At 27.8% G+C, this 26,143-nt stretch overlaps 1 protein-coding gene across 2 annotated transcripts in view; it reads right to left on the minus strand.

The window, feature by feature from the left end:
* The window catches only part of Shrm (shroom), an 844,325-nt gene that overhangs the window by 318,812 nt on the left and 499,370 nt on the right, over positions 1–26,143 (minus strand). For both annotated transcript variants that reach the window (XM_075373296.1, XM_075373295.1), the window contains exons 7-9: positions 22,889–23,261; positions 20,975–21,042; positions 18,297–19,721 (exon numbers count right to left, since the gene is read on the minus strand). In XM_075373296.1, coding sequence (XP_075229411.1) covers positions 18,297–19,721; positions 20,975–21,042; positions 22,889–23,261 — 1,866 coding nt within the window. The remainder of the gene's footprint in view (positions 1–18,296; positions 19,722–20,974; positions 21,043–22,888; positions 23,262–26,143) is intronic.

Genomic DNA, 26,143 nt, shown 5'->3' on the forward strand with positions numbered 1-26,143 from the left:
GAAATGAAAATTTAGTAAAAAAAGGTCAAAGATAGGGAAATAAAAGAGTGGTAAGCAAGGATGGTCAACCTTTTAATCTTTAGAGGACCCCAGGATGAGATAAACATGCTGATGTATGCCTCTCCAATGCCTGAGGGTTGATTTCCCTCCCAACTGTTATCTAAATGAAGCTCATTACAGATAAACAATTCTATCAGTATGATTACAAGCTGCAATAAAATTGGTTTTCTTACAAAAATTAAAGAACCACATAGACCAGATATAATATTTCTAACAGAAATAACACTTCCAGTTGACAAAATTACATGGCTTGTGGGAATAGGAAATAAAAACTTCCAAGTACCATTATGTACTACTTCAATATAGTTAAAAATGTCACTAATCAATAATTTTGCACTGACCCAATGAAACACAACTGCTACAAATGTTGTATTGTTTAGAAATTGAAGAAGGCACTAGAGAATAAGAATCGAGTTCCCAAAGAACAAACAACCTTACTCAACTCTGGAATGTGAAGTATCTAACTGAACTATAAACCATCTTGCAACATACCATTGCAGTTAATCCAAATGTAATTTCTCAAGAGGTGGAGTAATTTATCCATTCATCTACAGGGGCTCAATCCAAATGTAACTTTCTTTCTTTCTTTTTCCTGTTTAGCCTCCGGTAACTACCATTTAGATAATTCTTCAGAGGATGAATGAGGATGATATGTATGAGTGTAAATAAAGTGTAGTCTTGTACATTCTCAGTTTGACCATTCCTGAGATGTGTGGTTAATTGAAACTCAACCACCAAAGAACTCCGGTATCCACGATCTAGTATTAAAATTCGTGTAAAAATAACTGAATTTACTAGGACTTGAACGCTGAAACTCTCGACTTCCAAATCAACTGATTTGGGAAGACGCGTTCACCACTAGATCAACTTTGGTTGGGTTTCACAACCACCAAAGAACACTGGTATCCACAATCTAATCCAAATGTAACTGGTTACCTTTAGCTTAACTCCACCTTCAGTGGATGAACTGAAGGGAAATCACATCAGGAGAAGTACACAAATATCTTGCTAAACTCCCAAAAAATAACCAAGTTAAAACATCTCAAAACCTGATCTACAAAGGACCAGAATGCAATCCTCAACTCTGTCCATCTTAAAATAAAACAAATATATAACCACCAGTAAAAAATTAAATACCTGCCAGATAAAACATAAACATTTATCAATACTTATATCAAAATTTATGTTATACCAATCAATGTTTTAAATTTGCTGCTTCATACAATATATGTATAAATACAGGTATCAAAGTCATCATGTACTAGTTCAAATCAGATAAACAAGTATACTTAAACAAAGGTATTTCTGTTCAAGTATTTGCATTCTTTAGCATAACATATTCATGCATAAATAACAAAACATTCTACTAACTTATTTTCTGAAAATAATGACCTAAAAAATATACAATTATTAATTTAAAATTTTGGTATAGAATGATAATAATATGTTTAAAGAAATACATTTCCATATGAATTATATGCACAAATATGTAGAGTTTAGAGATCTATTTATTTATTCAAACAACATGATCAGTTATTAATAAATAATATATCACTTGAAGTGCATAACATTAATTTAAGTACAACGTAGAATACATAAAATAGAATATTACTCTATAAGAAAAAAAAATGGGTGTGGTTATGATATTTGCATTAAAATGACTTTATCGAAGCCAAAATCCTGGTACAGAATTGTATTGCATATTTCATAATTTAAGTCATAAACATAACGGGCCTTTAAAGAAATAAAGTAAGAAAAAAAAACTATTATACGACACTAGTCTTTGTTCTGAAATTGCTACATTACTACAGTAAGTACTATAATAGGATTTGTCCTAAAATTAAATCGACAAATTACATGACCTTTTGATCATTACAATATTGTCATGATACTTCAATAAACTGTCACTTAATGTTATTTAAATTAATACTACGTCTTTTCCTAAAGGCTTTTGTGAAATATTATTGGTTATAACATGTACATTTATAATGTGTGTACATTTTTTTAACCTTAAAAAGTAAAACAATTAAGCCTTCAATAATGGTATAAAAATACCGTTACTTATGTTTACAAAAAATTTATGAAATATTAGTATATTTAAAAAATGAATCTAATAATATACTTAAAAAAAAAAATTAAAAGAATTACAAATATGTAATGAAACGATGTTCGGTAATGTCTATGGAACTACAAGGCTCATCCAATAAATAAATAGCATTAGGTTATTAAATAATTTATTTTTTAAAAAAATGTTTACTACAAGAAAAAAGTCATATGTTAAACTTATTTTTAACATATTTTCCACCAATAATAATATATTTATCATGCCATGGAACTCTGTTTATAAAATGATCCCAAAGATATGAGACTGTCTTTGCTGCATAGTTCTTTAGAACAGGAACTTCTTTATTTCTTAAAACAACGGTATAACCTAATCTTCCTAGTTAAAATTGTTCATTTGAATTTACACCACTACCCAAAAAGGAAAGTAATGTTTAAAGGGTGTATGTATGTTTGTTCCAATGTAGCAGCACAATGGCTTAACTGATTTAAATGTATGCTCCTGCGTTGGAATCCTTACGTTATGGGGAGTCTCGAAGGCTATATAAATATGTGTATGTACATTTAATTGTAACTAAAAGGGCTCAAAAAAATAACATGTACGATTCTAAATGGATAATCAATAGTATTTTCAGTATCAATTTATTTGTGCCGAAAATAATTGTTTTAAGATCTGCTATGATATTGAATGAATGAATTACGGTAGTAAAATTTAATAATTTATTATTAAATAAATTATTTAATAATTATTATTTAATAATTATAGTTTTATATTATATTTTATTATTATAGTTTTATTTAATAATTATTATTACTGTTATTTATTGTTTATAAACATTTAAGAAAAAATAATTCATATGATTTTTTGAAGGGCAGTATTTTGATCATGTAAGTATGTTCTTTATTACTAAATATTAACTAATAATCACCTTTTTTTATTAATAAACTTAATAAATATATAAATACAAAATATAATTTAAAATAATTTATGCTTAAAAATTTCATTAAATAATCTGTAAATTAACTGACAATAAATAAAATAAAATAGTATTAAATTTAACAAATTTCTGTTTCATAATATAATGGGCTTCCTGAGGGGACTGCATGTGAGACTAAAGTGGTGAGGTGATGCGAGTAACTCATGCAAGGCTAGACTAATCGTCATCATTAACTGGTAGCAAACAGGGTACCCCTGGGGTGCTGTTTAGGGAGCTACAGTGGGGTGCTCTTATAATATCTCTGCAAACAACTGTCCAATTTTCAAAATTCCAGCGGGGTATTTGCTAGTTATAAAATCATGATGGAACAATATAAACCCGGAACAAAAAAGCAATGTTTGTCAGCAATGTTTTTTTTCGGCAGTCATGTTTTTAATATTAATCTCTTGTTATGAATTTTAAGTCACCAAAGATATAACTTAATATTTATTACAATGTAATTTGAACCTTGCAATTTTTCATTCTTTGAAACAAAAAAGACACGGTATTTCCTTTAAATACAAATAATCTGAATCATCTCAAGCTGTTAAATATTTGGTCTGATTTTATAAATCAGGATGAAACTTTAATAAAAAAATATGTATTTCATTGCTTACATGCTGCATGAATGCATAAGAACAAAAGGACAACACTTTTAACACTGAATGCTACACTGTGATTACTGGTGTTCTCTGGTGGTTTGGTTTCAATTAACCACATATCTCAAGAGTGGTTGGCCTGAATATGTTTAAGACTACACATTTACTAGTGCATTTACATACTAGACTGTGTACAGATGCCTTGGCATTTCTGCAGAGTACTGCCGACATCAGGTCTCTATGCTGTTACCTAGTTTACATAAATAAATAAACAGAATTTTAGTCCACCTTATATAGGATACCCACATCAGAATTGTTTCAAACTAACAAGACACATTTCAATCAGGTTTGTATGTTGCTTGCATGTAACTTCATATAAAAAATGTTACATCACATCGAATATTATATTCAGCATTCCTGATGCTGAGTATAAATACAAAATTTGACTAAAACTTTATTGAATGACCAGAAACCATATTTTTGAAAACAATTTTTATATTCAACACAAGTGAATTTTCAAAACATATACATTTTCAGTTTTTTCTTAATTTAATAAACATTGATTATATTTGTCATTTCGTTTCATAAGATATTCCAATCATTGACATTTTCAATATTATTATTCTTACCACTATTTTATTGCTTCCCATGCCAGATTTACTAAGAAAAGTGAGGAATGAAATATTTCCTATTGCTTTCTTCATTGAGTCAAACATATCATGTTAAGTCCACTGAAAAATGCTACTAAAATTGGCTGACAATGGACTTTCCACTACATTCAATACAGGGGTTGGCTGAATAGTTAACATCACTGCACTCAGAGAAAGCTACTCTAACTGGTGTCTGTTGCACCTTATCTTTACATGCATTATAGTGGTAAAAAGATACTGGTTAATATAGTGTTATGCTACATGTAAATGTTCCTTTCTATTTGGAATCAATGGATTGTAACACTGCTTCAACTCAGTAGGGAATATTCATGTGCTCACATATTGCATAATATTAATATTTTTTTATTACATAAAAACTAAATAAAAAAATTTGACAAAGCAACAAAATTACAAATTTTCTTAACAATATTTAATGTAATTAGAAACGTCATATTATTTTAAAATCGATTTTATTTTAATATCTGATAGAAGTACATCAGTTAAACTTCACTTAAGAATTAGAAACTTATACAAGTTCAGCCTAATAAAGCCAACAAGTTAGCAGGTTACATAAAAAGAAGAAAAGAACTTTTGTAATTAAATAAAGGAAACAAAAGCCATGTAAAAGGAAGAGACCTACATAGACTATCTAAATACCTAAGTCTAATTTACAGGAAACAAGAAACAAAACTAGTCAAAAAAGGTTTAATCAATTAACTAACAACACTCTAGAAAAAGGAAACACTTCTTAACAGTTCAAAAAAAAGTTTTAAAACTAAGAGAAACAATAAATGCGACTTAAATAAACATTTAAAAAATTAAAAGAAACTTTATAAAAAGTAACTAAGAAACAACCTTAAAGTATTTCGTAAATATAAGAAAGGCAGTAATTTAAAAAAGCTTAAAGGAGAAAAGTACAAAAAGAAAACTTAAAATAGTTAACACAACTATAATATAAGGAAGAAGTTATTTATAAACTAAATTAAAACTAATATAATATAATATAAATAAAAGAAAAGTAAAAACAGAAATGGTGGAACCATAATGATAGTGGAGGGGTGGGATTAAATGACATGGAGTGGAGGACCCCCATGCCAAAAACTTCAAGATCTTAATTACATATATTTTTTTTTTAAATAAGTATCTAATGAAATTTAAGACATTATTTATTTATAGGACTGGTATGTAACACTATTTGTATTGAAAATATTTTACTTTTTATTAATAAACATTTTATATTATGATAAACAATATGTACATTTTTAAGTAAGTAATTTTAATATTTACTCGACTTCCATTTTTACCAAGATATTTGAAAAAATAAAATATTTTTAAATGTGTATATAAATTTGGTGTAGTTTGTTAGTACAAAGTTTAAAATTAAATTATTATAATTAAAACACTTTTCATTACTTCAACTTTATATTTTATGAGAAAAGTCAAAACATGGTCAAATCATTTAATTTTGCGCTTCAAGACTAGTTTTAGCTAGCATGAGCATAACTTCCCAATACTTTAAATAATTTTTAAGAATTTTATATGGAACACCTCTAGAAACTTGTGGAATGTTTCAAGTAAATGACAAGATTGTAAATCATCTATTTTCACAAATTATTTTTGTTCACAGGGTGCAAATAATGGCAAAATTTAATTAACAACATGGTCCCACTAACGCAAATTTTTTCATTCTCATTAAATTCTCTATACCCAATTTCTCACATTTCCATTACTAATCACATTTTCAACATAAACTTCATTAATCTATTCATGAATCTGGTGGTTTTATATTTCTTGCATTAAAAAAAATGGTTAAGAAACCTACTTCTTGATAAGCAGATTCTTTAATTATCCTAAACATGTAAAAACTATAAACAAAAGGAGTTTTTTGTAATCTTCAGGAAATTAATTTATAAAGGACCTCATTGTGTAAAGATGAACAAAATGTTCTAGTGGCCATGGGCCATGTATATTAAATGGTACTTATTTTGTGAATGTGGTGGCCCATTAAAAAATAAAAAAAACCTAAATTTTTTCAGATAATCTGAAATGTAACCCCATGATTTAGAGAAGTATTCAACATGCAAAGTACAATGAATTGTAAACAATAGTATACAAGAATAGTAAATTACATCTTGTCTATTTAAATTTGAAATTTAGAACAATAATTAAACAATTTATAATGTAAAATTTCAAACCAGACATTAAATTCAGCTAATATTACATTGTAGAAAAAAATTAAGAAAAAACAAACAATACTACTCAAATAGAATTAACAAAGAAAATTCTTTTAAATTCTTATGAAACAGACCCATATAAACAAATTTGGTCTGTTAAACATACTTTTTTCTTGGAAACAGCCTGAAAAAAAGGGTTAGAGTAGTGCTACAGATTTGTTTTTTACTATAGATTTGTTTTTATGAGTCTGTTTCATAAAAATTTAGATAAATTGCCTCCTTGGTTAATTCTATTTGTTGAGTAGTATTCTTCTTTTTTTTCCAGAATGTAATATCAGCTGAATTTGATATCTGGTATAAAATTTTACATTATAAATTGTTTTTAAATTTTAAATTTGACTAAACAAGATGTAATTTACTATTCTGTATAATAAAGGGTTATCATAAAAGAATGGTGTGGTTTTGAACATGGTTTAAATTAAAACAGAATTACTTACAGTTTATGTTTTTTATTTTTCAAATTTGTCGTCTCAAACATTTTTTTACATAATTAATAAACTTCAATATGTGCGCCCTTAGTCGCTCGACAAATGTCGCCAAACAATACTCAAATTCTCTCCAAACATTGGTTAACATTTCTTCGTTAATGGTTGTCATTCCTCATTAATCCTGTTTTTTAAACGGTTTAGGTCACAAATTTTTTGTGTATAAACAACGCTTTTCATGTACCCCCACAAGAAAAAATCGCAAGGTGTCAGGTCTGGACCCCTTGGAGGCCAAAGTATGGGTCCTTGCCGGCCTATCCATCGATCTCCAAATTTTTCATTCAAAGCGTCTGTGACCAATGCATTAAGTGCGGGGGAGCACCATCTTCTTGGAAATGAAGTTGATGAATTTTTTCGAGTTCATCCAGCTGAGGAAAGCAATAATTGGTTAACATGTCAAGATACACAACTCCATTAATTGTGTTTTCAGCAAAGAAGAAAGGCCCTATTACACGATTTTTCATCACACCACACCAAACATTAACTTTAGGTGAATCGCGTTGTTTCTCAATAATTGCGTGTGGGTTTTCAGAGCCCCATATTTGTGAATTGTGTCTGTTAACACATTCATTCACATGGAATTTAGCTTCTACTGTAAAAATTATATCGTCTAAAAATGATTCGTTTTCACTTATTCTGTCCGACATTTCAACAGCGAAATTGTAACGTTTTACACCATCATCGGGTTTCAATTCCTGCAGTATCTGGATTTTATAAGCGTGTAATTTCAGTTTTTTATGTAAAATTTTGTGAACTGTTGATTTTGGAATACCTAATTCGACGCTTCAACGGGGGATGGACTTCCCAGGACTTCTAATTGCCAATTGTCTAATTAGTTCAACCGTTTCGTCTGGTACACTTGGTCTGTCGGTTGATTTCTGTTTCTTAACCAATCCAGTTTCTTCTAATCGTTTGAACCAATGTGTTATGTTATTTTTTTGTGGTGGATCTCTTCCAAATTCACATCGAAACGCACGTTGAACTAAAATTACGGATTTTAATTCAGCCATCAATAAAACACACTTTGCTTTGTCTTTATCTAAGAACATAGTAACTCACTAAACTCACCGCAACAACAATACAAGAACTGACATTGTGGTTACAACTACTGATAAACAAACTTTTGGGTTGGAGGCTTTCAGGGATACCAATATAACATCTAGAAATTTCCCTACAATCTTCCGATGAATTACTGAAACCGCACCATTCTTTTATGATAACCCTGATTGTTAATCTTGTGCAAAGTAAAATCCTTTTTAACTTTTATTTTTGTCCCAAAAAATTAACAATGTTCACTACCCTGCAATATTTTTTTTAATTGTATATATATATATATAAATATAAATAATTATTACTGTCTAAACTGCAACATTTAACAGGTTGATACTTAAATTTATTTTGGCTTTTGACAATTTATTTTACTTATGTAAATGCTTTATCAGTGCTAATAGAAATCAGGAAAATAATTCAATTACCAGTATAATTAACACATGTTGTAATTTTATTTAATTCACAAAAAGTAATTTTTGTAACATGGAAGAAATGTGACATCATTAAGTTGTATTGAAGGATTAATTAAAAACAACTATCAATAACACACCCACTGATAAAATAAAGCATAAGTTATCAGCTACAATATTTAAATTACTACTATATTATGTAATTTCAAGGCCAATAAACAACATATATATATATTTTTTTTTATAAATAAGAATATATTTTAATTATACAATACGTTTACATTTATTAAAAATCCGGCACAATTCTAGACAATCAGCACTAAGCAGAACAAATTATACTCCATATAAAAATTTCCATTCAAACAGGATTAACATATTTTTATACAGAACTCATATTAAATGTGGTAAATAAAAATACAGTTTATTTAATAATATGAAATATATATATTCAAATTAACGTGCAGCTTAGAAGCATTTTAATTTATATTAATGATTATGTTGGAACAATAAAAAATATTATGATCAATATTCAAGAACTACTTCAATTAAACTATTCAATGCCACTTATGTATTAGATATTTAAATATCCATTAAATAACCACAACTCTAATCATTATTCATGTTGTTTTTTATCAGATTTCCTTAACATTTTACAGGCAATTTTGTGTATAAAAAATCCCTTCAATCATACACTTAATTTTATTTTACTGTCATTAACATTTAACGAATAGAGTGGAATTTCCTACTACTGAGATTCTCTAACAACAAATAACTAGAAATCTTGTAATCAGAAAGAACAGTAATAGGAGAGATTCAATTTTTTAGTAGTAAAATTTCCTTTTACTTTCCCATCTAGATAGCGCTATAGCAGAGCTACAGATCTAGAAAGGAAAGTATTGTAATCAGTTCGATTTAGGAATGTGCAGTTTTTACCAGATCTTGACATATTGACACCTAAGGAACCCGAAAACCAAAAAAAACTTGATGGAAATTTTCTGGATGTTAATGTTCATATGTACGTGTGTGTATGTTCAGTGTTGGCCTCTAAATTACCTTATATCTCCAGAATTACTGGACCAATTTTGACCAAACTTGGTCAGATTATTTCTAAATATGGAACATTGATACCATTACATTTTCAACTGAAAAGGTAAAGGGGGTGAGGCTGTAGAGCAAGGTCACCCTCAGTATCTTGAGATTTCACTTAATTAAGATCATATATTTCTTAGGCACATTAGTTAACAAATTAAAGAATATCAATATTTACAAAAAATGTTTTGCAAAAACGCATTCTTACCCCAAAAAATGTTCTAAACTACTGGTATTTTGGTCGTCACAGGTGAACGGTAGAATTAAATAAAAGAATAATATTTAAAGTGTAAAAAAGTAACTCAGTCTGGCCGGGTCTCAAACTTGATTGCCCAGTTGGCTCAGCGCCTGGTGCATTAAGCCTCATGGGTACACCACTCTGCTGACCACATAAGCAAAATTTGTTCTATAAGTTGTGAAATTACATTAATTTAGTTAGTGCTGTATGATAGGAAAATCCTACAACTGTGTTGTCAGCTTTTTTTTCTAGTAGGAATGAAAATTTATATCTATAAAAATACATTACTATGTAAACAAACAATTTAATAGATAATAATTTTACAAATTCCAGGAAAATTTTATTAAATAATGTAATATATGGGTATAACGTGTAAATATAGGAAATTTCTTAATGATATCAGTAAAAATTTATGTGATTTGTAATTAAACTGACCAGTTTATTTTAGCAATTGAATTGTATCAATGATAAGTATACTGTAAAAACCCAAAACCCAAGTAAAAAGTTTCCAATGTTTATGTTCATTCTATAATAAAAAATACAGAATGTTGTTAAATGATGAAGGTTTATTTAGTTTAACCATGTTGTAATTACTGTTAAGTTGTTTTTTCAATTTTATGCGTTACTCACCTTCACTAATTTTAATATATTGTGTCATATTATGTTAAATCAGCAATGATGTCAACAAAAAACAAAACAGTGGTGATTAATAATTAAACACAAATAATAATTAACGACAAACATTTATGTTACTCTGGATCAATAACATTAGTTAAAAAAAGTGATTTCTTCATTATTCTATTTGAAGATTTATGTTAATTTACATTTACTACGTAAAATTATGGACATTAATTTTAAAAACAAAACAACTATTTTTTTAATATCTGGACATGTCCTGTTACTGTTATTCCAGTTATGATAAGTTTTACTGTATCTAATTTTCTTCATTTCTTTAATTGATTACAACAATAATCAAATAAATGTAAACACATTATATTGTGTGTGTATTATAGAGTGTGTTTAAACAAATGACAACATCCATCCCTAACAAAACAGAAAATGGTGCTGCCATTCAACATGTACATAAATATGTGCTCAAAATAATTTCCAATAACGCCTTCTGAACTATAAAAATATTTAATATTTTCATCTTAACACTACGTATTTCATATTTTTATATTTTAAATAATTAATATGGATTTTAATCACATCAATCTTTTACCTATAATTTATTTTTTTATAGTTTATCTTAATTCAAAATTAAGACAAGTAAAAACCAGTCATCTTGTATAGCATGAAACTACAAATGTAGCTGGAATAGAAAATTTACTCAAGATAGAAAGAATAATTTTAAAAAGGATTTGTCGTCCAGGAAGAACACAAGGCCACAGACTAAGATCAATTAAAGAGGTGTACGATAAAATAGACCTGGAAGTAACAATAAGAAAATGACGACTAAAATTCTTGGAAACATGATTGGCAAATGAACCAATCAAGGTTAAACAAACAAATTTTCAATAAATTCTGGAACTACAAAGGTCAAGGTGGCTATGTTAAACAGATGAAAGAAGAGCTCAAAACGTTCAACATTGCAGAAAAAAGACTATCTTGATTAAAAAGAATATAGAAAGAAAATTTTGGAACTAAGGTCCTTGTTGATGGAAAAAACTCAACAGAGGAGAATAGACTACAGAGAGAATAGCTAAACAGTCCAAAAAATTGAAGAACTTCTGTAAGAAAAAGAAACTACATGAGATCATATCTGCATGGTTCTTGAAGGCCAATCCGTAGAGAAATAAAAATTACCTTACTTGTAGTAATAATACAATTGCATAAGCAGTATTATATATACTGCTCAGAATAAAATATTTATTTATTAATATTACTTCTTCCACTATATGTTTCTGTAACATAATCTTCAATAGAAATATTTAAGAATGCTATAATTCGATTACAGTACAAATAATACAAATGTACTTCCATTTGTAAGCAAATACCTACTGATTGAGAAAGATTAATGATGGAAATGAACAGAAAGCTAAAATCCTATAAGTTGTGCCATAGCGGAATAGATGAATACTGTCTATTGAATACATGCTATTTTAGAAAAACCTTTAAATCATGACTTAGTTGACAAACTGAGTCAAATTTGATTAAGACACAACCACTGTTCTTGACAATGGGTAAAAATAAAAGTAAATAAGGAAAATTTTGAAAAATTTGGAGTAATATTATGAATATAAAATGTATTAAACTAAAGAAATAGAAAATCTGGATGCATGAACACATGAAGAATATTCTGCTGGTAAGAAACCTACAAGTATCAAAAGCAGGCTTAATTTTTAATTTAGAAAACAAGAAAATCTTAAATAAGACCAGGTAATAAGTTAATAAGATTAACAAAAATAAATAAATAAAGCTGACTTCAAAATAATAATCATAAAATATAAAAACCAACAATTAATTTTTCAGTACTGAATTTTAGAAATTAACACTAAATTAAAAAATAACTTTCAAAAACCAGTGTATAATTCAATGCTGACATAAAAAGTCATATCTAAACAAGAAATGAAAAATTAACTTTTTTTTTTTAATTTTATAGAGTGCACAATGATGTTGGTTCTACAAAAGTTGTATTCTATATCATTTATTTTTAACCCTAGAACGGATGACCATTGTACTTTACAACTTACTCCTTTCTGTAATAATAGATTTGCAACCTAAGACACAGCTTGTTTAAGCTGTTCCAGGAAGGGTGGGGAAGCCGGCCTCCGTAGTGTGAGTGGTAGCTTCTCAGCCTTTCACCTGAAGGTCCTGGGTTTGAATCCCGGTCTGGCGTGATATTTTTTACACACGCTATAACACATTCATATCATCCTCTATGGAATGAATTGCTTGACTGCGAATCCGAATGTAAAACAAACCAAAAAAGAAAAAAAAAGAAGGAAAGGTGGTGAGACAGGGGTGAGAGAGGAGTTTTAGTCAGTAGGGTGTGGATACACATAGGCTTATAACAACATCTAGTCGAACCCATGCAAGTCTGACACTCCCCCACTTGTGTGGGGGTATGTAAATGGTATTTCTCAGACTCATCGTTAACAAAGAAAGGACTATGGAAAGTGAAAGGAAGTCCAAAATTACAATAGTTAACAAAATAAGACATTAAAATTACAATTTCTGAAGCTAAAATTAATAAATAATTTTCTTTTATGGTCTTACTGGAGTTAAACAACACTGGTTATTATTGTACTTTAGATTAGTATACTATTAACTATTGATATTTACTGACTAATAACTAGTCGAACCCATTCTAAATAAATAAAAAAAAAAAGTTTAATATTAATGGACCAAAATCTATTTTTATAAATACAAGGACTAACCACAGAGTAATTTACATTTTTCACATCACACAAGGAATTACAGTAACAAGTTATTAAAATGTGTATTCTGGGTATCACATTATAAAGATGCTCAGTAATTATATTCCTGTTATCGACAAACTGAAAAGTAGCTGATAACTTGGCAAAGGTTTATGAGATAGAAAAATCTGATGTGGACAGCACATGACTTCCTTGTATATCTATTAAATTACATAAACACATTTTTAAAAGTATATAAAATTTTATTTCACTAATAACTTCTGATATTTTTTCATAATTTTTTTTTATGGTTATTGAATTATTATTAATCGTAAAAATTTTACAATCAGAGGTTAATAAATTATTAATAAATAAATATATTTAAATTTTTTAAAAAGTCAGAAATGAAGTCGGATTCAAACCGATGTGTCGTCCCCTTGTAAGATCCAAATATTTCATTAATAAAAATTTTATTTGGCTATAATTCTGCAACCAATAAAATAGATACTACTTGTAGTACCTATTTTCTTACTGCCCTTAAGAAAATATCCAAAATCCAAATGTTTTGGATTTTGGGCTTTTTTGGATACTTTTTGTTCAGTCGATTGCAATCAAAAAGGGAGGTGCACAACTAGATGTTACAACAGTCCTAAATCCAAAATTACAACATCCTACGGCTTATCGTTTTTGAGTTATGCGAGATACATATATATATATATATATATATATATGTACGTACAGACGTCACACCAAAACTAGTCAAAATGGATTCAGGGATAGTCAAAATGGATATTTCAGTTTAAATCTGAAAAACAAAATTTTTCGCAATCACAATACTTCCTTTACATTGTACAAGGAAGTAAAAAGAGTAATACTGTAATTTGTTTACAATTGCATGAACCAGTGTCTATGATGTAGAGAAGGAGGTGGCTGCTCCTCTTTGATACTAATCACAATAGCTTGCTATTTACTATTTCAGAATTTTTTTATTAGTTCCTCAACATTCTTGCTAACTTATTCATGAAATGATCACAATAATAATAAGTTATCATAAGTTTTGTACCAGTAGGGTTTACGCATTTTTTCAGAACATAAAACACAATAAATAAAATTGATATTTATCTTTTTTTGAGTATTTCATTACTGAAGATGATGCTTTTTTGGATAAAACTATTAGGACAATGAGTTTGAATTGCGTAGTAAATGTGGTGGATGCAAAGTATCACCAATAGATTGAAACTGGTTTAGCTCATCAATAAAAACCCTAAAATCAGCTAACTTCCTCTACAAGAAAAATGCAAGTAGTTGTCTTAAAGAACACTGCTAGAATTTTCTAAGGGCTAAAAAGGAGTCTTGATTAATTTCATGAAATAAGGCACTACACATAATTTAGAAGTATATTGTAACATATTAAAAAAAAGTATGGAAAATCATTTCAAGAAATTTTGTAGCAATTTAATTCCAATATTGTTTTCTTGCACAGCAATGCCTATCTGTACACAGACAAGGGTGTCTGGATCTTGGCATCAAAAATTAAAGTGTAAGTGTTTAATAATTTTCCTTATAACCTGAATTTGGTACCTAGTAATTATATACTCTTGTAAAGAGATCAAAGAAATAAATTATGTTCCTAGAATATGATGATAATTATAAATAGCAATTCAGTGTGAAAGGGTGACTTAATCACAACTGGAAAACTTTTATAATGACTGAATTCAAAAGCTGTGAAATACTATGTTAAAAACTTCATTTAAAAATATGTTACACTTTTTAGTTGATTATAATGAAAATAATGTAACGGTATCAGTAATTTCCAGAAAACTTGCACTTGTATCGGTAATTTCCAGAAAAAACAAATTTTTTTATTTCAAAAAAATATTAACCTCTTTAAGACATTTTATTAAAGTGTTTAGTTTTGTTGTATTAATTTCTTAATCTTTTAAATGATAAGTTTCACTTAACTGGCTTTTTATGGTGTTAAATAAATTACATTCTATTACTGATAACTGAAGGTGAGAATTGATTGAAAATGGAGAGTAGGAAAAGACAACACATGGCTCCATGACTGAAAGAGTAGTTTGCATGTAATTAATTACTTCACATGACAATTGATAAGATGAAATCTGTCATGATAGTAGCCAACAAAGAAAACCGCTTTCGTTTTTAAATGTTTCATTTTTCTTACAATCTTTGTTTTATCTTTATTATAGTGCAACCGCACCGTAATACCCTAATAGTAAAATAAGTTTTGCTGTAGTTATATATCCCTGCCAATAGGAAAAACTCAATGTACGTACACAAGGCACATATTTAGTGCCACTAATGTATATATTTTCAAACCTCTTTTTAAATTGTTTTATCAAGATATTTTCTATACTTTTTTTTATTTACTAAAACATATTTTGAAATCATAAAAGTATAATTAACTTTATTTTCATTTAACTTAAGTAACCATCAAATTAGTTATTTATTATTGATATAATTTTTTTTATTTATTGAAAATCATAATTTTTACAGGTAAGTATAAATTTGTTGACTAAAAAATTCTACATAAGGCCACTTTATGAATTTATTTATTTACAAGAATAAATAAATGCCTTGTTTAATACAGGCATTAGTAATTTCAGATTGTTTTTAATATATAATATAATAAATAAATCAATGAAAGAATTGTCAATTTCTTAGAAAAAAAAATTCCTAATGAAGTTCATAGATGTAAGATGTATGGAGATAAGCTGCAAAACTGCACACACACACACACACACACACACACACACACACACACACACACACACGCGCACGCGCACACACACACACACACACACACACACACAATATAAAAAAAGTAATATCATCATGTAAACATGTTATTATTATAATTAAAATAACTCATATAAATTATAATATCAATAACAATTCATTATAATTAGGAAAGATTCCTATTCATTTCACTTCTCCAACCCCTCCAAAAAAAAGAAATTATCGATAAAATTAAATTTAAATGTCAAGATTATACAAAAATAATTATCATGCCATAAAAAAAGTCTCTCTCTACTGCTATACCTCAATCTTAATATTTACTAGAAGTGTTACCTTTGAAAATAAAGTTCTGCATACTAACATATCAGCAATGGCAAATTAAAAAAAGCTAAACATGTTATTATGTTATAATTGTATTAATACATATTAAGTGCTATATAGTATTATCATTCACATAAAACATAGTAATGTAAGATATAAGTAAAATAGATTAGTAGATCAATATGATGAAATGTGTTCTATGTACAAAAAAAAAAACTAAATTTATTATTATTTTTAAAGTGTTTTTCAATCAGTTTAACTAAACAGTAATCAAATCCCCTCCCTCTACCAATGATCCAATGAGATGAGGATGATAGGTATGACATGTAAATGAGGCGTAGTCTTGCATAGACTCAGGCTGACTATTCCTGAGATATGTGATTAATTGAAACCCAACCACCAAAGTACACCGGTATCCACTGTCTAATAGTCAAATTCATATAAAAGCAACTAACTAGGATTTGAACTTCAGAATCTTTGACTTTGAAAATCAGTTGTTAAATGATTTGCGACAATGAATTTACGACTAGAGAGCAGGATAGTGGGCTAAAAATATTTCCATGTAATTAGAAATCTATTTCTTAAAATAATCTTAAAGAAATTAAATCTGATAATTAAAATTTTACCAATTTATATAACAAAAAAATACCTTCAAAGCAATACAGCTTTATAACAATAGTTGTATAAAGCTGTAATACTTATTTATTCATTGTTCAAAGAGTTGCAGCCCTTTGAATGCAATTACTGAATACTTTTTTTTGTAAATTTTTAAAATAATTCTGTTAAAAATTGTTTAATCACTTACAGAAAAAAAAACATTATAAAAAATTCATTACTAATATTTTTTATTTGAAACCAAAAAATAAGAAATGTGTTTATGAAAATATATATATATATATATACATATTTGTTGCAACGTAATATTTTAAATGTTAAGAAGTACTAAAAATTAAATAAATGTAAATACATGTTTTCTTAACATATATAAAAAAAAAAAAAAAAAAAAACAAAGCCAAAACTCAGTTCATGTTTTTTTTTACAAAGAAGGTGAGGAAAAAATTCAAATTCTACATAAAAATGTACCTGATATGACATAAAACTGTAAGAAGCATGATTTTAAGTGCAAAAATTATGTGGTAACTATTTAGAAAGATGTGCAAAAAAAGTTAGGTTACGTACCAAATGATCCCATGAATGTACTGAATTTCATACAATAACAAAATAACCTAATGCTTGCTTTGATCACTAACCTTGCCTAATTAACCTTAGTATTAAACTGGCTGATTTAAAATGTAAACACAACAGAATATAAACAAATTCAAAATATTACCCTTGCTGCTACAGAAATATGTAATATTTTGATTTTTCATTTTAAAATCTTTATAAGTCAAAAAGCAATAAAGTGATACTTTTTTTGTATATTTACAATCAGCACTGTGAACACAACAACATGTGCCAAGAATGTTGACTTTTGAACGTATGTCATCTTTGTAAATAAACACAAAATTATATTTTAATGTAATTAATAAAATTTATCAACACTGCTAATTAGGATAAGGGACATCTAAAGTATTATTTTAATGGGTATGAAATTCATGTTATTTTATAAAACAGAGAAAAGAAGAAGTAGAAGATTCTAAAATAAGGATGAAGAAATTAAAAAAAATGTTAAAATAAGAAATGAATTTCAATATAGAAAGAGTGATTAGTTAATCACAAGCTAGAAGGAAACGAAGAAGATTAAAGGATCAGACTGTTATAAGTGGGCAGTCTATAATGCACCTTAAACATAGGTGGAGATGATATTTATGCAGCGAAGATGATAAAAAAATGATAAAATTTACAAATGATCTGAAATTATAAAAAAAAGCAGTGGTTAGGAAAAAAATAAAGGTAGCTGATGATGGAATCACTGAAGAATTAAGTAGGTTATATTAAAAAAACAAATGAAAAATAAAATAAAATAAATTCATTAAAATAAAATAAAGTAGTCTTCTACTTACAATTGATGACTGGTAGGTGGACACTGCGGTGGTAAAGTTAAAGGCAGCTTTCCACTTCGATCATCTTTTTCATCTGATGAACTAGAATTTGACATCTCCATACCATTTCTTCGTAGATTATTTCTTGGGAACTGATTAATTGGAGGACATTTACGAGTTGGTGAAACAGTACCATTTTGTACTGCATTTGCAATTTTCCCATTAACGAGTAACTTTTGCGTAGTAAATGGTAAAGGCTGTCTTTCGACACCTTGTTGAAATATATTTTTTATACTTGCAAAGCTTGCTGAACTAGTTTCACTATTTGTATTACTTCTCATACTAGATCTTATTACATTATTTTCTCTACTAAATCGGAACGGTGATGTTTTTGATTCTGATTGCCTCCCATTTAGACTGAATTCTGAGTAGTTAGATGTTTGTAAGTTAGATTGTTTTGATGCTGATCCTATAACCGGTTTCTTTTCTAATGGTGTTTGTGGTCCTGGTTTACTATGATTCGTTTCAAACCTAGACTCATTTATAGAAAGATTACTATCTAATGATCTAGGTTGCTGATCTATACTAGAATCATATGTTCTCCAACTATCAGATAAACGTGACTGCATTAATAAACTATCAGACATTTTTCGTCCATCATCTGAAACTTTACGACCATGATTATTATTATTGTTTTTACTATCTTCACTTATCTTTAAACAGTCTTGTAATCTAACATCTATACCATTCCTATACTGTTCTATATTATCTTGTCTATTAGGAGAATTAAAATTACTTCGAAACTTTTCATGATTATTTATTCTTAACAAATCAGAAGAACTTTGTCTGTTTTCAATTTGATGATCATAAAAGCAATCTCGTTCTCGTATTGACTTATTATGAGACTCATTTGAAGAACTATTCACTGTAGAGGAATGCCTTAACATTTCACTTTGATTTTCATAATGAACATTACTCGGTTTATCTGGTAATGATTTTAAAGAAGTATTAATCAGTCTTTCTGGACTGAATTGTAACTGAGAATTACATTTAAACTCAGGTCTGTTTAGACTATCTAAACTTGCAGATGTATTCATCGGTAATCTATCATACGAATACATTTGTTTAGTTGCAGAATTTGTTTGAGATCTTAAAGATGACTGAAACTGTTTAACGGGTGAAACCTGTCTGTTCATCCAATCAGGAAGTTGATCTTCTGGTGGAGGAGGTGGTAATGGTTCATCAGAGATAAATACTTCATCTTCAACGACAGGTGGTGGTGATGGAGGTGGCAGATCAGGTGATGGCGGACGAGGTGGAGGAGGAAAGGCAGCTCTTAAGTGTGGCTTCTTAGGCGGTCGAGCTGGCACCCAATCATCGACTGATATACTTGGTCCTACTATAAGAGGACCTAGCATACCTGTTGTTAATGATCCACAGCTAGAACTGAAAACAAAAATAAAACTGGTTGGAAATATTGAATAAATTACTTAATTCTTGTTAAAAAAAAAGAATTATCAAAAACCATAAACATTAGTTTAAAATAAACTACAATATGACATCCTAAAAATTATAAGTATACTCATATAACATGTAAACTTACTGAGCAAGTCATTTATGAATCAACAGCATCTTTTATTGAGTGCTGAATCAGATAAACTAATAATAGAGAATAATTTTTTTTTAATGTAAAAATACCCTAGATGTTGAATACAGTAGTAATTTTTTTAAACTTTTAGATTTGATTATTCTGTTTTATTCTAAAGTCATTCCAACAGTTTTTTACATTGAAACTAGTAAAATCGTGATCTATAAATACTGAAATTGGTTCCTGTATTGACAATCATGCATTTGTTTACTGTAATTATGAGTATGACTGGGATAATGAAACCAAACAGAATAATAATGAAGAATGATAACAGTGAAAATCAAATAACCTATATTCATACAAGTAATGATAGAGGCAATTCATAAATACCAAGTAAAAGGACACTTAAATTAAAAGGAAACACTTAAATTAAAATTAAAAGGACACAGAAAAATATTTTACTGAAAAATAATAATATCACTGATTATTTATTGATTTAGCATTCCATGAGAACACCATAAAGTTTCTTATAGGCATCAACTATTTTTGCTAAACTGAAAAATTGGATCTACTACTTGATACTGGAAATGTATTATTTTATTTTATGTAGGAGTGTCCTACTACATCAATTCATGTTTGCTAGGTATTTTATAGTGACTCAGAAAAAAACAGCTAACATGTTTGAAAATTCTAGATGTAATACAATAGCAATGAGTGACTGCTACTGCTTATAAACTAGCTATTAATTAAATGCAGATATAGCAGAAACTCAAAGAAGGATATTTATATGTAATTTTCCCTTTTTACAATGAATTATAATTTTATCATCTAAGCTTTTCTATGAGAAATTAGCTGAAAATTCAGTAATTTCATAATACCAGATAAATTTACAAATGAAGCCAAACCATAAACCAAAACCATAAAGGTACACAGTTCTGAATGGGCTAATGAGAATCTTATTATCCTAAAAGAACCAAACTGCATTTTACTAGCGCTAGTTAAAAAATTTTAACAAAACAGTTACCATTTTGTGAAATTATAAACAGTATATAACATAACCAGCGACAAAAGACTTAAACACAAATGTTCAACTAATTTTTAAAAAACTAACCTATGCTGATGACGTATATCTCTTCCACCACTGGATTCTGAACGTCCATCTTTGTTTACACCAGCCATCTGCAACAGAAATAAAAGAGAAAATAAATTTATTTTTTCATATATTTTAATATAATGAATCAAACGATAAATTAATCTTCATTGGTTAAATCAAATTGTTTGCACACAATTTGAAAGAAATAATTTTTTTCTCACCAGTCACAATAAACTCTACACAGCATTAACATAGTTTGGCTAGTAATTTTAATGCAAATATAATAAAATAGATGTTTGAAAGTTTACATGACTAGATTTAAAGGTCTTGTAATGGTGGATTGTGTGGTCTTGATTTTCAAAAGCCTTCAACTCATGTTTTAGACAGTGATAATAGGTTGCTTTGGTTTTTATTTTGAACTAAACCAGCTGTGTTGTGTCACAATCTGTTAAGAACAATAATTTTTTTCTCACTGTAACTTCTGTAAGAATATTATGACTATTTAATAAATTTACAGAATTACTGATTTATTTGAAGATCCATTTCATAGAATTTAAAACTATTATGATTTATCTTTATACTCAATATAATTTAATATTTCATAGTTCTCTGTCCTTTGACATTGCAGTTCATTTTTTCTTTTCCCTTCTTTCTTTCATTATTCTTTTATTGACTCTTACTATTAATAGCATTATAAATTTAATTTCATAATTGTGTAATAACTAATTTAATTATACATCTATTTATTTATTTATTTGTTTGGTATGTTCTTGTCTATGATGACTGATATTTAAAATTTAAACTTTTGAAATAACAGACTGATCCAAAATACATTGTAATAAAAAAAAAAATAAAAAGTTTCTTCAAAACGTTTTCAATCAATCATTTTTTGAACCATCCTCAGAGGCAGCTATTTCCTTACTGGCATTAATTTATGTTATTGGTGATTTTCTTTATAAGGCAGATCCATATTAAGAATATAGTAAAAAAAGTACCTGCTATAAAAAAGTGAAAATGACTTTTCGTGTGAAAACATTATGGAACTGTTTTTAGGGATCCACATGGAACAATTTTCATTATCTTAAAAAGTTTGAAACAATAAATGGAGAATATAAAGTCATCCTATTGCAGCATCTCAGAGAAGAAATTAAGGAAAGAAGGCTACATTTAATTAAAAATAGGGCTTTTCCATCAAGAAAATGCTCCAGCTCACACTTTAGTCATTGCAATGACAAAAATCAACTAATTATCGTTCAAATTGTTCCAACCTGCTCCAACACCCTCCATATTCACCTGATCTGGTTACCAGTGACTATCATTTGTTTTCTAATCTAAAAAAATGACTTGGAGAGAAGAGATTTTGACCAATAATAAAGTTTTGCCATCGTAGATGGTTATTTTAAGGAGTTGGATAAATCAACATACCAAACAGGCATAAGCATTCTTGTGGAATGCTGGGCAAAGTGTGTAAATCTAAATTTACCCAGAAAAATGTTGCGTTCTTATCCAGGCCTGGAAATTTTCACCCTACCCTTGTGTGTAGAATATTAAAGTTGATGTATTGGTGGATTTGTGATTTATGTCTATGAGTAGGTTACAAATACTGGAATGGCGGGGTTTTAAATATTCATTGTATCTTTATTTGACCAATATGTAATATTGCCCAATCAGAAAAATTTAGTTCATATATATATATATATATATATATATTACATATCCAGGAAAGAATAAATTTACAAAAAGAAAATAAAAATAAAAGCAAATATCTGTATGCATGATCATTAAAGATTGCATTATTTAAATCATCAAAAACAAGTGCAATAATTAATGTACAATTTCAAGAGTTCCAGAAACTAAAATAATGAGAGTGACTTAAAATTAAATAAAATTTAAACTGAACAATTTTTATTAAGGAAATTTTTTATTCTTCACCTCTCTCCAAGCAGCTCCAGCATAATCGGATGCTGATGAGGATCTTCGACTGGCATGTGATGGCGGACGAGGTCTGGGTGGTGGTTGTGGGGGTGGTGCCTGTGGTCCCAATTGTGGTTCTGATTTCCATGTTGAATGATGTGAATGATGTCTTTCATAAAATGAAAGTAATGCTTTCTTCTGAATTGCTTTTAATGATGCATGATCAGTTACTCTTGTCCTTTTGTCATTTTCTAAACAATTTAACCTCATTGATGATTGATGTTGTGGCTGCTGTTGTTGTGGTTGTTGTTGTTGTTGCTGCTGTTGTTGTTGTTGCTGCTGTTTTTCTAATTCACAAATTCGTTCTGCTACTGAAAGTGCAGGTGGTGATCTGTAATATAAATTTAGTTGCAATTAGAACTCACTAATATTAAACATACATTAATGCACTTGTAAAGTTTATAAAATGCCCAAAATAAGTGAATGTAACTAATTAATGAATATATTCCAAAACATTTTATGGATATTCTCAATTGTTAGTGAGTGGTGGAACGATGATTAGTGCTGATTACTTGGGCAGCTAAATTCATAAAAACATATTCAATATGATAGAGGTCAAAGGTTATAAACAAAAATCAAACTAGAATAACAGCAAGGATAAAAAGAGAAAAGGTTTTCATAAAAATTAGAAATTTAAGTACCTTTTGGATGTAGAACCTTAAAAATTTAAAATGTGGGTAATAGGAAATAAAGAAAGGCAAAAATACATTTGAAACATGTTGTTTAATACTTAGAATTTTGTATAACTATTTATGTTTTGAACAGTACTGAAAAACCTAACGATTTTTGAAATATTAAAAAAAAAATATATAAAATCTTTTCAGGGAAATAAGACATACATTGATTGAAAATACAAAATATGAAATGTATTTTACAAAATTTAGCTTACAAGAAAAGTTACAATGTACTAAAAATAGTATTAGGAAAAAAAATTCACAAATACATTCTGATGATTTATAATCATAACTGATATCCAGTTGAAAAATGTTTAAATAGTTGTTATAATAAAATGGCCTTTTAGGTAGAAAAATCGCAATATAAATACAAAAAAAAAACCCGTTAAAACATGAAAAACGCTATTAGAGTATGCTTATTATTTAAAAATAGTCACTAAGGTGGACTTTTGTATAACTAGATTTACTGGCTATTCCAAGTTTAATATTAGATGAACTGTTATGTATATAATATTTTTGGCCTTAAAAAAAATGTAGATACCTAAGATTACAATAGATGGTAAAAGGGCAATACTCGCATTGAACAATATAAGTAAAAGCTTTTAATCATATATAGAGACTGAACTAAATCTGTTTCCAAATACAGTAAAATTTTTAAAGAAGAAAAATCATTCAAAAGATCATTAAAGATCTTTTTAACTTATAATGTATTCAATTTAAATGATAAATTTCTTTCCTCATAAAATTATATGTGATACATTAGGTTACATTAGTATGATGTTAATAAATTGCATCCCAGCAACAAAAAATTATAAAATGAATATTTTACACTTACACTTTCGTTTTCCTCCATGTTAAGTATTACTGTAGAAATCTCATTTTTCAGAAAATGTTTTTATAATATTTAATTAAAAAGACATAATTTAAATATTAAAATTAAAGAGAGGATGTTAGTCATCCAAGTCACTAATATAAATAATGTTTTAAATAATAATATTAATAATTCAAATTATATTTTTTAATTAAATTTCAATGACACATGATGACGTAGATATCTCTGAGAAGTATTAAATATGAAGGAAAATTGAAAACAGTAAATGTAAAAAACTAACTTTTTAAACATTCATACAATGTTTAATAAAATATTATTAATATTATACATCATCAAATAAATCGTGATGTTAGTAATCAAGAATATTATTCTCTAAGATTTCCTTTACAAAAAAACCTGAATTAAAGTAATCTAACAACATTATATTCCATTATATCAAATTTTATTAATTTCAATAAAATTTATTAGATTTTGAGTTGAACAAAATGAATTAGTAAACAATTAAAAAAGGCTGAATAATGAGAACTCACTGATTGGATTTTAATAAAGGATTTAATAGGCATTCCTCAAAGTAGATTTAGGTTTCACTTGTTCATGAATTTTACTCAATTTATCTTCACTCAGATTTGTATGTCGTAGCATCAACAACAGAATTAGCAGAAGTTTATTTTTCAATATACACCATTATATGATATTTTTTAATTCACAAAGATTACAATTTGAAATAAAAACACATTTATCTTTCTTTTTGATATTTTATTCAAATTATTTTGTTTTGAAGATCTTGTAATATTTTTATTTTTAGCAAATATACATTATTTGCTCATAATCAATCTTTGGTTTATAATATTGAAGCAATACTTTTTTATCCATTTTTTAGAAATGTTTCAATCTAAAGATTAAATTATTTTATTTTAACACAGAATGAATGATTTTAAACAATATAAAATGCCAAGAGCCAAAGGTGAATTAAATCAACAAGTTTTTGAAAATTACAGAATTTAAAAATGCTAGAGGTAGTTCAGTTCTCATCTATTTGGCAAGTGTTAGTGGTAATGACCAAATTATTTGACACGTGAAAAATAAATTATGAAATAAGTAATAAAAATTAATATTTTGACAGTAATTTTTCATATATATGAAACATTCCAAGAATTGTTGACTAAATGAATTCATGACATCACAGAATAAACAAAAAAATTGGCGAACAAATATCCTACTACCTCACTTCATTTTCCATCAGTACATTCGAGTTTTTTCAATAAAAATTATGTGGGGAAAACAGGCACAAAATTGTTAGACTGAATCATTTTTATGATCTAACCTTAACAATTTCTGCTACATCTTAGCTTTTTATCATCCAATTTGAACGAATGGGATGTCATTTTGTTATCAGTAAAAGTTTAAACATTTTATCTAATAAAAAATTATTTGATTAGACTAATATTTACAAAGTTATTAATGATTAAAAAATTATAATGGCTAACATTTTCGAATTTTCAAGATATTTTATTTTTAGATAAATATATATTTGTACACCAAATTTAATTTAAATATCTTGATCTTTTCTTACGATATATATTTTTATTCAAAAAACACAAAGTGGCAGACAAAGGGAAAATGAAGCAAGATAGGGTAGTTGTCAATTTGAAATTATTTGTTTATTTTGATGATCTGAATCATCTCTTACATCTGACACCAACACAT

The sequence above is a fragment of the Lycorma delicatula genome, chromosome 8 (assembly GCF_047948215.1).
Source record: "Lycorma delicatula isolate Av1 chromosome 8, ASM4794821v1, whole genome shotgun sequence".
NCBI classification, from domain to species: Eukaryota; Metazoa; Arthropoda; class Insecta; order Hemiptera; family Fulgoridae; genus Lycorma; species Lycorma delicatula.